At 43.3% G+C, this 17,619-nt stretch overlaps 1 protein-coding gene across 1 annotated transcript; it reads right to left on the bottom strand.

Moving 5' to 3' along the window:
- Window positions 1–1,824: 1,824 nt before the first annotated feature.
- tmem116 (transmembrane protein 116) lies at window positions 1,825–17,231 on the bottom strand. Its single transcript, XM_063187673.1, has 11 exons — window positions 17,166–17,231; window positions 16,921–16,967; window positions 16,759–16,822; window positions 16,121–16,249; window positions 7,457–7,561; window positions 5,957–6,006; window positions 5,452–5,535; window positions 5,045–5,180; window positions 4,200–4,344; window positions 3,852–3,931; window positions 1,825–3,279 (listed from the first exon to the last, which is right to left on the bottom strand). The coding sequence occupies exons 1-11, from the start codon at window positions 17,229–17,231 to the stop codon at window positions 3,091–3,093; spliced, it is 1,095 nt and encodes a 364-aa protein (XP_063043743.1). The 3' UTR covers window positions 1,825–3,090.
- Between the last annotated feature and the right edge of the window lie 388 nt (window positions 17,232–17,619).

Below are 17,619 nucleotides of genomic sequence, written 5' to 3'. Positions count from 1 at the left end.
TTGAACACTATAGGCTGATGCTTAGACAAAAATAGCATATTGTTAAGTTGTTGGTAACATAACTTAAACACAGTGTGCCGTACTTTAAACAAAAGTTCTGCTTAACACTGTTGCAGCAATTCAGCAACACACATTTTGCTTTATGCTACACACTTGCTCATGGTCACTGCACACTTTTTCCTTCACAAGACACTCCATTAAAAAATGAACACTCATCATATCATTGGGAAAACACATCCGCTAGAAAAACAAAACACACTGGATGTATGACAAGATTTAGGCACCGACAATAAAACACATGCTTTCAAAATTAACCACTATTCTGCCAGTTACAAAGTTGCATTCTTTATATTACATTGCACTTATTTTATTTTGCATTTATTTGTTTTACTTTGATGGCTACTTTGCTAAATTCACACCTTCCTACACTCAAACAAAACAACAAATAGCACAACGGTACTAAAGAGTAGAATATGGAGTGACATTGACTGACTCACGTTCTGTAAAACCTACCCTGATGGCAGGAGTAGCCTTTTACGTATCTTCATCATCACATGTTAGGTATGAACATGATAGTTTGTAGAAATACACATAGTAGTAGATGTCAGCTGCATATTGTGTCTGGAAATGTATTGTACTTCGTTACTTTACTGTAAGCAAACCTCATACCTCATACCCAAACAACAAAAGTATAGACTATGTTTTTCATTACAGCATGTTGACGTCAACCACATATTTATATCATATTTAGATGTTTGAAAATGTGTGAATATACGTAATAGGCTACACAAAAAATGGTTCATACAGTAAGCTCACATACACACTGTTGTGTTGAGAGTGATGTACTGTTTAATATATTTTGCTTCAGTTTAATGTCCTGTACTGTAAGGTGCAGTTGTGTAATGTACAGTATTGCATTTTGGGGTCTTGTGAAGATGTACATTCTGTGAGTCTGAATAGACTGGTACAAAAAGAAAGACTGCTGTGTTTTGTATAAAGTAGACAACTGTTTTCACGTTGATCTAATTTGTTTTCTCATTTGGTGCTAATGTGTGTCTTTTGACATGAAAGTGAGGTTTTGACAAAAGATTGTTGAGTTTTTCTGGCAATGTTAAGGTTTTGATAGCAGAGTTTCATGTTGGCATATATGTGCAGGGTTTATCTCCAAGTGTTGAGAGTTTTTGGCTTGTGTGTAGAGTTTTGACTCTATGAGCCAAATTTTGCAAATTGTGTGCAAGCAGTAGGCAAAAACTGTAAAGCACCCCCAAGCAGCGTACCCCCTACCCAAACTTCTACACATGCATTTGCACAAAAAAAGAATAATAAATAATAATAAAGTTATTAATTACAATGATTCTTGCTTGAGACATTTCTCAATAGCTCAGTGACTTTAAATGGGGACCAAAACATGTTTTAATTTGGTTTTGCTATGGCCTTATTATAATGTTCTGCCCGCACCCCAGGTTAAGAACCACTGGTATAGGCTACCAAATGAATAGGGTGCGTTGGCCTATCTTAATGCATCAATCAATTCAAATTGGGAAGCATGCCTCAAAACTTATGGTTGTAAGTGGGCTGTTTGGGAGTGGTTTGCTGTGTATATGTAGTAAGCAGTTGCTTCTGTATTTTAATAACATAGCCTTCCCAATCGAAATGCATCATCAATTCAATGTTATTTTAATTTATTTTTTAATTGCAATAAATACAACACAATCGTCATCATACTGTATTTAACACCATGCAATGTTCTTGTTCATGAGATATTCTATTTACATTGTGCTAAAAACAAAAACAACAACACTTTGCAAACTTCTGAGACCACATGAGAACAAAAATGAACTTGGACAAAAGTGAACGATGTAAAACATTGTATGTAAGACCAACACTAAAGTAGGACACAGTTTGACATCAGGTGTGCATTTTACTGTTTTGAATATCTCAGTTCATTTACAGAATTCCCCTAACTCTGTGTGTGTGTGTGTGTGTGTGTGTGTGTGTGTGTGTGTGTGTGTGTGTGTGTGTGTGTGTGTGTGTGTGTGTGTGTGTGTGTGTGTGTGTGTGTGTGTGTGTGTGTGTGTGTGTGTGTGTGTGTGTGTGTTAGTGTGTGTGTGTGTGTGCCTGTGCACCACCGCCACACACACTTATTTGCTTAAGTCTCTTTAGGGTCCTCCCCTCTTGAGTGAGAGGTCGCGGCACATTCAGTTTCCTTATGTCTGTCTCGCCGCCCAAACACAGGTGTAGATCAAAAAACAGCTTTCAGTGCAGCAGTGAGGCACTGTGGTATCACCACCCAAATGTAAACCGCTCCAGCCAATACAGATTACAGTACATTACAGGTTTTTATCCAAAGCGACTTACAGATATTACAGGGTATTGGTTACAGTCCCTGGCTGGAACAAGGTGGAGCAACCATGCTCAAGGGCACCTGAACCATGGATGTAGATGTAGGGGCGGGATTCGAACGTGCAACCCTCTGGCATTCAGTCCACCTCCCTACCCTACCCATTACACCACGACTGCCCTTAGATGTCTCAGACCGACACACACAAACAGGACCAAACGTCCTCCTTTTACTTCCCAGCACATGGCTTCCCAGAGCCTGTGCGTTCATAGTTTTTATTCTCCACACATCTCGTCTCCATAGGAGTTATGCAACAGCACTTCAGTTATGTCCTGATGACAGAACACTGGCTGGAGGGATGAATCGCTGCGAGCCTTTTTCTCTTCTTTCTAATTTCCTGTGTTCCTTGTCATGACTATGCTTGGCGTGCCGTGCATCTCTTACTCCAGTGCCGCTGACAGCTTCAGCAGGGCCTGGGACAAAGTCATCTGAAAGCAGCCCCCCCCCCATACACATACACACCCAACCCAAAACATTCAATGTAATGAGGACTCAATTCTGGACCATGTTCCCCCATCCTTTCTCCCTGGGCCTGGGAAACCTAACCCTTTTGTCATCCATCATGTTGGCTTCCCTGCCACCCATTGTCAGTTATACTCCTCTACTCAGTCTCTTTCTCCCTTCTGTCAGATTTCCTTTGTCTTTTCATGGCCGCAGTTCGTGTGGCGTGCGTCCAGGCAGCGATGACCTCAGACGCCCTGGAAGCGCTCCTCGCTGCTGCAGCCGAGGGCGGAGTAGTCTCTCCTCTTCTGGGAGCGCAGGAGGGGCGTCTGGGTGTCGGCGTCGCGCCTGGTGGCCGCGCCCAGGGAGCGGAAGTGCTGATGGGTCCAGCCGTACACCAGGCAGTTCAGCAGGCCCTGGGAGGCCGACGTCAAGGCCTGGAGAAGAAAAGAGAGAGAGAGAGAGATTAGTTGGATACATGCAGAAATGTTAGTTGGATGTATGTACACCCATATCTTCTATCTTGTTGTGATTCTAATGATTTGTATGACCGCTTTGGCAATATGAGCGTCATATTCGTCATGCCAATAACGAATATTGGGGTTGGGAGGGAGGGAGGGAGGGAAGAGAAAAGAAGGAGGCAGAGAGAGAGAGAAAGAGAGGGTGGGTAGGGAGAGAGGCGAGGCAGGGAGAGAGAGAGGTACAGAGAGAGGCAGGGAAAGAGACAGAGAGAGGCAGGGAAAGAGACAAAGAGAGAAAAAGAGAGAGAGAGAGAGAGAGAGAGAGAGAGAGAGAGAGAGAGGTGGAGGGAGGGACACAGTCAGAGGGAGAGTGAGAAAGAGAGAGGGGAAGGCAGAGAGAAAGAGAGAGACAGAGAGAAGGGAAACAATAAGCGTCCATTCCATAATGAAGATTTTTCAAACAAACTAAAAAAATCGAAAAATAAGAAGGCACACAGAACAACAAGGAAATACTATAGTAGTCATGAGTAGCTGCCATGGTAACTAACCTGCAGGATGTACAGGAACACTCCGACGCCACCTTCCACAGCTTGGGGTTTAATCAGTATCATGGCGGCCAAGAACGTTGCTGTAAGAAATACACACTCTCATTAATGAAAAACTCTGTGTAAGGAATAGACATCCGCATGGGAAACTCTGAGAGCAAGCCAGTCTTACACCCCTGGCGGCAATTCTGAATTCTGTGATGCTGTGTGTGTGTGTGTGTGTGTGTGTGTGTGTGTGTGTGTGTGTGTGTGTGTGTGTGTGTGTGTGTGTGTGTGTGTGCGTGTGTGCGTGTGTGCGTGTGTGTGTGTGTGTGTGTGTGTGTGTGTGTGTGTGTGTGTGTAAGTTACTACCTGGGCCCCAGCAGCAAAAGAAAGCGGTAGGGTAGAGGAACATGCGTCTCTTCAGTAGGGCCAGAGTGGTCCAATGCTGGTCACGGAAGACACCGTGAGAGGTGATGAATCGCTTGTATAGGGACTGAGCTTTCACCATCAGCACCTGCCCATAAATACAAGAAGAGACATTGCTCTTATCCGTTAGAGACTGGTGCAGAAGAGGCCATAGAAACCACATTTATCTGACGTTAACTGCAATCTTTTTTTCTTAAAGTGCTATCTGCTAATTGGAAATTAGGCTACAATACTAAACCAATCAATCAATCAGTCTATCAATGAATCAATAAGAACTTTTTTCAGTTCTCTGATTTTTGCACAGAGGTAAAAAAAACAGACAAAGAAAAACTCTTCTATAATCGTTTTTGCACCTTGAATCTTTCTGATTTTGGTTTGTGAGATATCAACCACGATAAATGAGCACGAGGATGAAGTCTTTTGTTTTTATTCACAGTTAATTACTGATGCCTATGAGGGTGAGGCTGAAGTCTTTTGTTGTTTTTTTCCCCACAGTTTCCAAACTGTTAAGATTTGGGGTTGAAATTGAGCTACTATAGTCAGGATGTAGTCTTTTGTTTTGCCCTTTCCAAGCCTTTTCTGATTTGCGGTTGTAAGCCGGTTGACTCTAAATTAACAGCTACCAACCGGCCAAATGATGGTGAAAATGAAGTTTGGCTGGTAGAAAAGAAAACTAATTGACCCATTACTTAGTGTGTGTTTGGCTAGTAAGATAAACATCTGTGAGCCATTTTGGCTGGTGATGAAAAAAGTTCATTTAGAGCCCAGGTTGTAAGTGATCTACTCACCACAATGCCTATGAGGGTGAGGACGAAGGTAGCTAGGAAGATGCCGATGCTGTAGTCTCGGGTCACCTTGCAGATGGTGGCCTCCCCCTCTAGGCCTGGGTGCACATACAGAGCCTCGGTGTGCATCAGCAGACACCTGTAACAACAAGGCAACAACATAGTCAGTCTGTGTGTGTGTGTGTGTGTGTGTGTGTGTGTGTGTGTGTGTGTGTGTGTGTGTGTGTGTGTGTGTGTGTGTGTGTGTGTGTGTGTGTGTGTGTGTGTGTGTGTGTGTGTGTGTGTGTGTGTGTGTGTGTGTGTGTGTGTGCGTGCGTACCTGCCTGCCTGCCTGGGTCTGTTTTACCACATGAATGGATATGTTTGGGCATAGTGAATCATACTATGTGAGGTGTGTATTTCTGAAATACCTGTATGGCTTGGAGTGGTTTGTATAACATTGCTCCATGTTCCCAATGACGAAGACAGGGGTGGTCAGCAAGACGGGAAATACGCTAAAAAGCAAACAAGACAGAGGAAGACACAACAGTCTCTATTATTTCACATGTTCACATGCCCAAGAAGGAAAAAAATAATTTGTCACATGGTAACAGTATCAAGGCATCCAAGTTCCTGCTCATGTGAAAAAGGGGGAAAGTGTATACTAGTTTGACATGAAGTGGTTCTCTAAACTTGTGGTATTTCAACCTATATTTACTCTCCTGCAGACTACGCAACCTTGTGGTGTACCCATTTGGAATTACCAACTGCAACAGATTCAGTTTCAGATTGTTTGGCTGCCTTCGGTGTGATGCATGATGAAAAAATGTTCATGGTATGTTTATTATGCAACTTTGGTTTAGCAGTTTTGTATGAACCTTCCCATAAAGCAATAGCTTGTACAATGTGCGGTAATGCCTACGGTAGCCTACTCACCATGACATGATGGCAGTTGCCGTGCCGAGTGGGAATGAGTTTGCTGGACACTGAGAGGGAGAAAGACAGGGGTAATTAATACAGTAGAACAGTGTTTCCCAACCAGGGGTATGTGTACCCCTAGGGGTACGCGAACACACTGCAGGGGGTACTTGGAAAAATGTGATTTTAACAAATGCATGGAGCATAGTCACACTGGAATAGAAAAGGCGATGTAAAACATGAGTTGGGGGTACTCATGGAACAGCGAAAAGGCTTAGGGGGTACATGAGACAAAAAAGGTTGGGAAACACTGCAGTAGAAGACTATCATGTGCTCCCGATAATAAAACCACTGCTGCTGCTTCTGTAAGATTTCATACTGTACACTCTAGCCCCAGGTCAAACCTGCATCTCTCAAGTCCAACTTTTGAACGTGGAGTCAAAACTAGTACTAGTAGGACTATACATTAGTCAGCCACTCGACTGAAAAGCTGAAGCTGCCAACCAACTGTCCTTCTTAACAGTCAGGTACCAGGCAAAAGGTTTGCTGACTTATCTTTCACAGCCAATCTGATATTATCATATTTATATTATAAAGATATATTGCAGGAGCTAATAATGATAATGTTGGTGATAACAATTCATTACGAGCAGCATCTTGGATTTTCCAAGCCTAAATCCAATGCCACACATCCTAAAACACCTAGTTTCATGTCTGCTGTTAATCCAGGTCATGATTTCACTTATTTCACTGTAAGAATGGAACAGCACAACACATATATTGTTATGGACAAACATCTTTAATGTATAGAAATTGGTATTCTGTCAACCTGCACAAAAGAGGACAGTTGCTACCCTTTGAAGCCGTTTGTCTGTGTCTGGGAGTGCTGAATTGGTTAATTCCTTCAAGTGATATATTTCATATCAAGGTGTTATAGGCCTCATTAAGATACATACTCTAGGTTCCAGCATGGTATAACCAGAGGCGATTGATAAGTAAGAGATGATTCATAAGAAGTTTCTTCCGGAATCAAGTTGATGTAAGGTTCTAACCTGCCACCATGGAGCTGCCATACCCCCTTGAGCAGACTAAATTTAAACTAGATTCAGAATAAATGTAGTTCAATGGGAAAGTCGCACCCATTTCGGAGACTGGAACTGATCCTTCTTTGCTGCATTGGTGGCACATACTATGCTTTGTCTTGGTTACCATATTAAAATCTTTGGTATTACTTGAGCACTTGTTGCATTACATTACACTTAGCTTACACTTTTATCCAAAGCAACTTATACTTGTTTGTAGGGTATTGGTTACAGTACCTAGAGCAATGTGGGGTTATGTGCCTTGCTCAAGGGCACTTCAGCCATGGATGGATGTGTATGGAGAAATCAGGGTGTTGAACCTGTAATCCTCTCATCTTAAGATCACTTCTCTAACCATTAGGCCACGGCAACCCCTTTAAGCCACGGCTGCCCCGTTGGGTTGGGCGTAATTTGTAGGGTGTAAAAAACTACATACCTGATCAGGGAAGCCATTGATTCGCCTGTAATACTTTTCTTTCAGCCCAAAGTAGAGAGCGCCCACATAGTTCAGCGTGTAGAAGAAAGAGGCCATGTACAGCATCTGAGGAGACAAAGACAGATGAAACGGTGAGCGAGCCACGTTGCGCAAAGCCTATAATAACCTTGCTAATTGTCAACAAAATGGTAACAAAGATTTAACTTAAGTTGTTACTGAAGAGACAATCGGTAAAGTCATTGCAATGTTATTATGTCTTTTCAGCCAAGAGTGAATGGGCCTGCTGGTGAGCCCATCTGCATCTGCATAAACGACTGATTGCTGTCATGCTGTCTACACAGTGCAAATCTATATGCATCGACAAGGCCACGCATCCTCACCTTATGCACTTGTGTTTTGAATGTCCACAAAATTTGTATGTCCACAAGATTGAGCCCTCAAGTCAGTCTTGCCAAGTTGCCAAGTATTAAGTCATATTACTCTTGACTGTCTGCATACGGCACCTTACGCAAACAGCCACAAAGCCACACATCTTCACCACGCTTGTGCCATTACGTGTTGAGGTGTATGAATGAAAAGCTGTAATCTAAATTTTTGATATTTCACTTGTGTTGTATGTGGTACATGGTCAATTGCTCGTGGTGTAGAGCTAAATAACGTTCCACTTGTGTTATGTGTCCTGCATTTCTATGCTTGATTTGCTCATGTAAGGCTCTTATTCCTGACAAATCTCAGTATTGCAACTAAATATTAACATTTTATGCTGATTGTCGAAATGGTGATCTCTCATTGATCCAAATGACCTTTATGATACATACACACAGACAAATACTTGCGCGCACACACACACGCACGCACGTACGCACGCACACAGGCACGCATACATGCAGTTCCCAATTTTTTTTTTATAGATGCACACTATCTGGCCACTGTGTTTACTTTCAGTTTCAATATCAGGCAGGAAGGAATGACTCATCTTGCCCATTCCTCGTGTATCACGTTTGACTTTCTGTCTGTTAGCATGCCACCCACAAACGGCAATAAACAATATAGGCCCTAAATGAAAACAATAAAAGTAGTCAAAGGGGCTTGGACTTCTGACCAGTTATTCAGCTTTTACACACAAAAAACACCCACGGTGACAATACACCCACAGTGACAAAGGTGAAAGAGTTAGATGAGGAGATGTTTGGAAATTCCCTCAGAGCAATTCATTTAACTTTAGGAATGTCCACAAAAATGTGCCCTCGAGTCATAGTCTCGACTGTCAAGTTTTTCGTCATATTACAAGACTTGCTCTGGACTATCCGATTAGCCTTTGTATTTAACAAAAAATAGGCATTGCAAAAATTAATATTCAAGTGTCTTAATATAGCAAGTGCCAAACAGTTCCTGACTGTCTTATTTGAAGAACGTGGTGCATAACCAAAAAACGTCAACACACAGTTTTATTCATCATGCACAATGCTATGCATAAGTCTATGACATGCCCCCTTGTACAGGTGAGGTATAAATGCAATTTCATTTTGCGGTGTAAAGTCTGTCACAATGACACTGGGAGTTCCCCAGGTGAGCTTTCCCTTCGCTTCAACCTAACCTTCAACCTTCATTCTCCATGCTACCTACCAGTATAGGATTCAAATCTACGACCCTTGTCTTCAACGCCTTTACAATTACAATACACTTCGCATATGCTTTGATCCAAAGTGACTTACAGGTATTTACAGGGTATTGGTTAGAGTCCCTGGAGCAAAGTGGGGTTAGGTGCCTTGCTTGAGGGCACTTCAGGGATGGATGAGGGTGTAGGGAGGGGCTATGAGATGGGATTCGAACCTGTAACCCTCTGATCTTGAAACTACTCACCTAACCATTAAGCTACGGCTGCCCCTTTTATTAGGCCAAAGCTGCTCCGAATAGCAGGCCAAGTTCATGCTCCCATTCACCTGCAGTGTGTAACTATGTACAGTCTGTCATGTAGTTTGTCGTGGTTTCTATTTGTTTTCTAACCTCAGTTCAAACATGGCACAAAAACGTCTGAATCTACAATCTATGACTGTTGGTTTAGCACATTCTTTCAATACGTGTAAGTAAGTAAGCCCAAATGGCCCCATAGCTCTGTGGAGGCAATGCATGAAACGTGACAGGTAAAAAAAGAAACACACACACACACACACACACACACACACACACACACACACACACACACACACACACACACACACACACACACACACACACACACACACACACACACACACACACACACACACACACACACACACAGGAACATAGAAGCGCACCTAGAACATCACAAATCACATGATGCAATGACTCACACCGATAGCATCATGAATCATAATACCCCTTACCAGGACCATTGACAGTTTAGACCAGGCCCAGGTCAAAATCCTTTGAATGGACCCCGCTCTCAAAGCATAAAATGTCATGGGAACCCAATATTGGCCCCCCTCTCTCCTTAGGCCCAGAGCAACTGACCCATTTGCCCCCTCCTGTCAGGCCTACCTCTCAAGCTTTAACAAGGCAATTGCAGCTATTGTAAATGTTTTTTTTTTTTACAGGTTGCCATTTACAATTACAGCTATTGTCACTGTTAGCTTTGTACACGTTGTGCCTTTTGCATTCACATGCCTCTTCTTGTGTTCAAGCTGATAGCCTATAACTATAGGTTAGTATCAGGGTATCAGGTTAGTATCATTTAATCACCAGCCAAAACGGCTAGTTGATTTTAACCTGTTAAAACTAGAGATGTACAGGATCCAAGATCCGGTTCCGGATCCGGCAGGATAATAGGGTTTTTCACAGGATCCGGATCCGGCAGGATCTTAAGCAGTGGATCCGGTATCCGGCAGTTACCTAAAAATCAGGATCTGTTGCGTCTCTTGCCTAGGTTTTTCAGTCAGTATTTCACAACCCCAATTGCTGCATGGAGTGAAAGAACTTTGGAAGCGGCCAGTGCAGGCAGTGTGGCAGTAAGCCAATGAGTCTAAAAAATAGTTTGAGCCAATGTAATAAAAAGGGCCCATGTGTGCGAGTAGGCTATGTGTTTCAACCCTTTCGTAGGATCCGGTATCCGGTTCCGGATCCGGCAGGATCTTAAGCAGTGGATCCGGTATCCGGCAGGATCCTAAAAATCAGGATCCGGTGCATCTCTAGTTAAAACACACAGCATTATAAATTTGTTCTTACCAGAATGGCAATGGCCGAGTCATATTGCATTACCAAAGGCCCTGTGTTGTGTCATAGTAGAGTAGTACTGTGGTAATTAACCTTTCAATAACTATAGCGGGCCTCAGATGGTACAGCGTGCATGGGGCTACTAGCCAAGCGCACACTCACTAATGGGTCAAAGTGGCTAGTAAGTTGGTATTTTCTACTTGCCAAACTGAAATTTCACCAGCATTTGGCTGGTTGGCCGGTGTTAATTTAGAGCCCGGCTTAGTATTATCAGAGGGGGCGGTTGCATTTTTGGCATTACTATGCATGTGCAATTCATCAAACACTGAGTGACTAACGGTTGATGACCATTGCTCATTGTAGACTAAAAGAACCTTGAGGGTTAAGTCTTGAACTCTTTGTCAATGGGATTTAACATTTTACTGTTCCCATTCTTAGGTAGTGTAACCAATGAACGGCTTTCCATGTTTCAAATGACAAATTACAGAACAACCGAAAAGCAGAGGTCCTGGTACATCCAGGACTATTCAACACTTCGAAAGAAAGAAGTTTACCGCACACTTGCGCTGTTCGCTGTAAAGTGTGTGGTCAATTTCCTTCTTTTGAAGCGTTGAACACTCCTGCGTTTACCAGCACCTACGGTAGAAACTGTGCATGGATCTTTGAACTTTTACAGTACAACACGTTCATGACGTCCTGAAATCACCTTCTTTGCTTAAGAACAAAGACAGGCAGATACACGCTGGCAACCCCCCCCCCCCCCCCCCCAAAAAAAACACATAACCTACATGGCAGAAGGATGCAGTGAAAAATTCAGACCATGCGAAGGGCCTTTGTTTTGTTATGGTTCTGAAAGTTCTGAGTGACAGTTCACCCCATGATAGCACAGTTAATGAAAAACTGGGTCAGGATCTGGTCTGCCCATCAGTGAGGTAAAACGACTGCAATAAACTGTAACAGCCACCACAGTCGACGACCATTGTCTTGTTATGGTTTGTTCTGAAAGTTCTGAATGTCCCATGCCCTGTTCTTGCAGTAACATGATTTGTAAAAGAAACTGGGTCAAGTTTTTGCCTGCCGATCACTGGGTCAAAACGACTAAAAAAAAAAAAAGTCATAGCCACGGTCGATGGCCATTGTTTTGTTTTGGTTCTGAACGTTTTGGCAGCTCTATGGCCCGTTAATAACCACGATTCGGACAAGGTGAAATGGGTCAGGATCTAGTGATCTCAATCTGGCCCGACCATCACAGGGTCAAAACAGCTACCGCAAGCCATGATGGCCACAGCCTTACTAGCCAGTCTCACCAGCGCTGTTTTGTTATGGTTCTGAAAGTTCTGAGTGAAAGTTCAATCTGTGCCCTGTAGTACCCCAATTCATAAGGAACTGGGTCACAGGGTCCATCAGTGGGGCAAAACAGCTACCATAAGCACTAGTGGCCAGACCACGTCCTTATCCAGTCTCACCCGCAGCACTGCTCTGCCCTCTGCACTGCTGCTTTGTTTCACGGCGTGAGGAACAAAGGACCCCCTCCCTCTCAGTTCCAACAGTGTGATAAGAGCTTGGTAGATGAGAGTTGACAGGACGGTTGGGGGGAGGTGAGTACAGACAGGCTTGTTCATTTTCCATGATGAATGAAACACGATAGGTAAAATAAAGAAACACACACACACACACACGGCCCCAGGAACGCACCTGCGACATCACACATGACACGATGCAATGACTCACACACCAAAAATGAATAATAAGACATCATGAATAATATGACACCCCTTGCCAGTTTCGCTGACAGCTTTGTGGACAGTACAAAATCATCCATGCCCTGCTAATAGTAGCTATGCCCTATTAACTATGATTCGTAAATGGGGAACTGGGTCAGATTCTGTTCTGCCCATTAGTGGATCAAAATGACCACAATGAACATCCATGTCCTTCTCCGTAACACTATGTCCTTATCCATTTTCACAAGGAGCAATGCTCTGCCCTCTGCACTACTGCTTTGTTTCATGGTGTAAGAAACCAAAACACCCCCTCCCTTCCTCCCAACAGTGTGGCATGAGGTGTTTAGATGAGAGTTGACAGGACGGTTGGGGGGAGGTGAGTACAGACAAGCTTGTTCATGTTTCCTGATAGCATTCTGTGGGAATGGCCATACTTCTATCTGATAACGGGTACTAGCTGGGTGAAACAAAATCTGTCTGAATGAGGGATCACCACTAAAACACAGGGTTTTTTGCTTCAAGTGGGGCATGCGGGAGGTAGGCTATTGCAGGTGGAGCGTTTTTCCTATTTCTTTAGTGGCATTACATTACATTGCCCTTAGCTCACTTTACACTTAGACACTTTCATCCAAAGCAACTTACAGTTATTTACAGGGTAGGTTACAGTCCCTGGAGCAATGTGGGGTTAGTTGCCTTGCTCAAGGGCGCTTCAGCCAAGGATGGAGGTGTAGGGAGAGGTAAGGGTGGGATTCAAACCTGCAACCCTGTGACCCTTAATCATTAGGCCACGGCTGCCGAAGATAACAAGAGCTGCCTGGGCAAAGTCACGTCAGTCAGAATGCCTGATAAACACTAAACCACCGGGGTGGCCAGGCTGTGGTTACACGGGGGCTCGTCTCAGTCCAGTGAGCTGTAGCTTGTTTCACGCAACCCCATGACCCCTATGTGATTGTGCACAATAGAGGTAGAACATTAGACTACAAGTGGTGTGGCAATTCACGACAGCACTGGAAAACAGTCTGACCTGTGCTCTTCAGTCAATGCAAATCGATGGAGAACATGCCCATCTCTGCCTATAACATACCCCCCCCCCCCACACACACACACACACACAATCATACAAGCAATCAAACACACACCCCATACATGCATGTGACAATAATGACAGACTATTCTTGTGTGTTTTGCCCTGTGATCAGCAACCATACACGGTACCCCCCTCCCCCATCACCCACACCCACACACACACACACACACACACTCAAGCACACACAAACAAGCAAACAAACACAATCCATAGTTTTCAGAAAGCTGTCTCCATCGGGCCTCCCCTAATAATGACCATGTGAAGGGAACTGAGGAACTGGGTCGAATTATGTGCTCATTTTTGTTTTCCTCAGACACAATTATGATTACAGAAGTAGTTCCCAAACTTTTTCGACTGGGATGCCCTTTGGGGCATAAGAAGGTTGTCACAACCCAACCACCTCCCATATTCAAAGCAGCAAACATTTTTTTTGGCTTTCATGTTTAATGTGAAACTCACAGGAAAAGCAAATAGGCCTACATGTAGGCCTAACCGTGATGTGAATACTCTTACTAACCTATTAATGGAATAGTAAATGTAAATACAAGATTTTAAAGAAGTCCCTTCTCTTCTCGACCCCATCCCCTCCTCTGTAGTACCTCCATGCCCGCCCTCCCCCCAGGGTGTGAGATGAGAGGAGGAAGCGGAAGAGTTGCTGCTCTAGTTTATCTAATTGACCCTTTTCCTACTTGTTGAGAACAGAAATGACACCTCTGGGGTAATTTCATTTCTAGGACTCTCGGTCAGTCTAGACGGAGAGATGATTTGCATCGTGTAACTGACAATGTAGCTTCACTATGACTTGATGACACTTTCTTTCATAACGAAAGAAGCATGAAGAGCCCAAGTATCATCCATGAAAAACGGTATTAGAAAAGAGGGGCATGCAATCCACTCACACAAAGCTACTTTATCCTGACCCTGAAATCTGAGAAAGCAGAACGGCCCACATACTGACACAGAAAGAGCAAGTCAAAACTCTTGTTCCGAACAGGCTCCCTCCCTCTCCGCTTTGGTTTTCCCCCCACAACTAGATGCAGATGCTTGACTAGAAGCCTGCTCCTAAATGTTGGCTAGGCTAATGCCAGCTGCAATTGTTGCCTCGCCTTGGAGAACTCGTGACATGGGTGGGGCATAGAACTCGTGATGCCTGGGGATACCTGCGGATACCTGTCTGCTCTAAAAGAAAATGAAAACAAAAAATCTTCGAGGCATGTCTTAAAGGGGCAGACTCGGCTTAGCATTTCACCAATAAATCTGCAGCCTTGTGCCCTCACCACAGTACACATCATTGCTTGTGATGCTGGTTTAATGGTCATACCCAGGTAATGCAATATATCTCCTTAAAACCACTGTGCCTCAAGCTAAATCACAGTTTCGTTAATGAAATAAAAACACTTGAAGGACTACCACAGTTGGCATACCCACATGATAACAAAAAACATGCCTATTTTTCATATATTCTTCAACATTTGCTGTATTTTTGTCTTCATGACTGTCTTCTGATGACAATTCATGACTATCTGAGAAATAAATTAAGCAGAAAACATCAAAAGAGAATTCTAAGGAGAGTACAAACTTTTTTCATCAAGACTAGATGGCCATACAGCCAAACACATTTGAACTGCCATTCCCTGTTTATTGCCTGCTGTGTACCATTGACCATGGTAAAGAACACACAATAAAAGAGCAGACAATAAAACAAGGAATGGCAGTGTGATGTCTGTCCAAAGCTAATTACAGTGGTCTGTACTGACTGTACTGTACTGTAAGTAAGCAAAGATGGCATGCAACTCTGGGGACATATTCTATTCCTTTCTATTCTATTGCATCATGTTTTTTTTATTATTATTTTCTATTTTATTATCTGCTGTAGTATTCTATCCTACACTGTTGTTTTCAATTCTAATCTATTCTTTTGTGTATCTGACTACATGTGATCCATACCTGTTCTACTGTGCGGAGATTGTAGCAGGTGGAAGTAAAGGGTTTTGCTGCAAAATGACTTGAACACCAGTTTTTTTTACTTTTGCATTTTAGCGAAAGTGAAAGCCCAACTGGGAAACTCCAACTCCCATTGTCATTGTGACACATCACTCCACAGCGCACAAGTGTTAACTGCACACAGCAAAATTGCATTTATGCTTCACCCGTGCAAGGAGGCAGCCCCCAATGGCGCCCCAAGGGAGCAGTGCGGTGGGACGGTACCATGCTCAGGGTACCTCAGTCATGGAGAAGGATGGGGGAGAGCACTGATTAATTACTCCCCCAACCAACCGGGTCGGGAGTTGAACCTGAGTCTGAGTCTGACGCCCTAACCGCTTACCCATGACTGAATTTTTTTTATTGGAAATGGCTGTTCAGATGTTGTTCACCTATATGTGAATTCTTGCCATTTAAATATTTTGAGAACATGCTTATTAAACCAGTATAAAATGCATTTTGCAATGCAATACCCAATCCAAACATCTCTATTTCCCAAAATGTACCAAAATGGATATGTCATTTTGCAATGACGCTCTTCAAGTATTATTGTATTGTATTGTATTGTATTGTATTGTATTGTATTGTACTCTACTCTACTCTACTCTACTCTACTCTGCTCTACTCTACTCTAATCCTATTCTATTGTTTTCTATGCAAATGTGTGTTCCATACCTGCTCAACTGTGTGGAGGTTGTAGCAGGTGGCACTGCTCTGGCAGCCCTGGCTGAAGAGGAAGGCTCCACTCAACCAGCTCACTGCCAACAACAGGTCAGCCACACTCAGCAGCAGCAGGGGCTTAATCTGAGAGAGAGAGAGAGAGAGAGAGAGAGAGAGAGAGAGAGAGAGAGAGAGAGAGAGAGAGAGAGAGACAGACAGACAGACAGACAGACAGACAGACAGACAGACAGACAGACAGACAGAGAGTTTTGTATCCCCATAATGTACTCCGAACACCAGTGGAACGCTGTTGAAAAGTTAGTACTATAACATAGTACTAGTATACTATGACAACACAGTGCACTACAACTTGGTTACTGCCATTATTTTACCAGCAGACTCATAACGTTATGTCCTAAAGAGATCATGAAGTTGTTTTCCTACATCATCAATAAAGAATCTAAACCCCAGAAGTAAACACATCCAGGAGAATGGTCAAGCAGACATGAGGAATGAGGATACTGCTTTCCACTGCTTAGTCAGAAAAAGCAAAAGCATGTTGTGGACTAATCTAATTTGACATGGGGACATGCCCAACTTCATTACTGCACATTACTGTACTCTAATCGCCACACGTGTACTCCTCATCTCACCTCAGGTTTGAGCATCAACCTCTGGAAAAACGTGTACAGAATTATGGAGCCTGCACCCAAAATGCTATAAGAAGAAACAAAAGAATAACAATAACATTAGTCATGTATGGATTCTACCAAAACGGTCTGTATTCGATTGTAAGTTTACAAGCTATAGTCTACCTCAGAATGGCCATGACTAGTTGAATCCATCGCACTGCTGAGTACACCTAAAGAGATAGGAGACAATACTGGAGACTCAACTCGTTGCGGAATACAGAATACATATAGATCATCGTGTCCACCGGAGTAGGACACTTTAACAACAGAATTTTGTATTTAACGGACGCAGCATTGCTCCTCCCAAACAAACAGAGGCTATTCCTGGTTAATTAAGAAATACATTCAACGCACATATAACAGCTTACCGAGCTCCAGTTTGCCAGAGGTGATGTCGTGTTGTGTTGAGTGTTGTTAGAAGTGAAACTTAGCATGGCTGCAAGTGCAAATAGTCCTAGGTTGAGGGAAATAACTTCGTACTCCGCTGAGCTCGTTTATCCAATTCCTATTGTCCAGACAGTTCTGTGTCACTACTAGAGTCCAGGTACGAGCTCTTCAACCGTGTGGTTTATAGGGGAGGCAGGGGAGACGTAGGTAACTACCCCTTCTTCATACGGGTGGAGCTTACGCAGTGCAAACAAGGCAAGGCTGAAGGTCCACGCTATTTACGCGCGCGAACGCGATGTCAGAATATTCAACAACAACAACAAATGACATTAGCTGGAAACTCTGTTCGCTTGACCCAAGGACTAAAACACGAATGTATCACAACACTTTTCAAAAGGAATAACTTCAGCAGGCCTACCGACACACAAACTTAAA

The sequence above is a fragment of the Engraulis encrasicolus genome, chromosome 21, assembly GCF_034702125.1.
Source record: "Engraulis encrasicolus isolate BLACKSEA-1 chromosome 21, IST_EnEncr_1.0, whole genome shotgun sequence".
NCBI classification, from domain to species: Eukaryota; Metazoa; Chordata; class Actinopteri; order Clupeiformes; family Engraulidae; genus Engraulis; species Engraulis encrasicolus.
The sequence above is the reverse complement of the archived record's forward strand: the minus strand, read 5'-3'. Positions and strand labels throughout refer to the sequence as shown.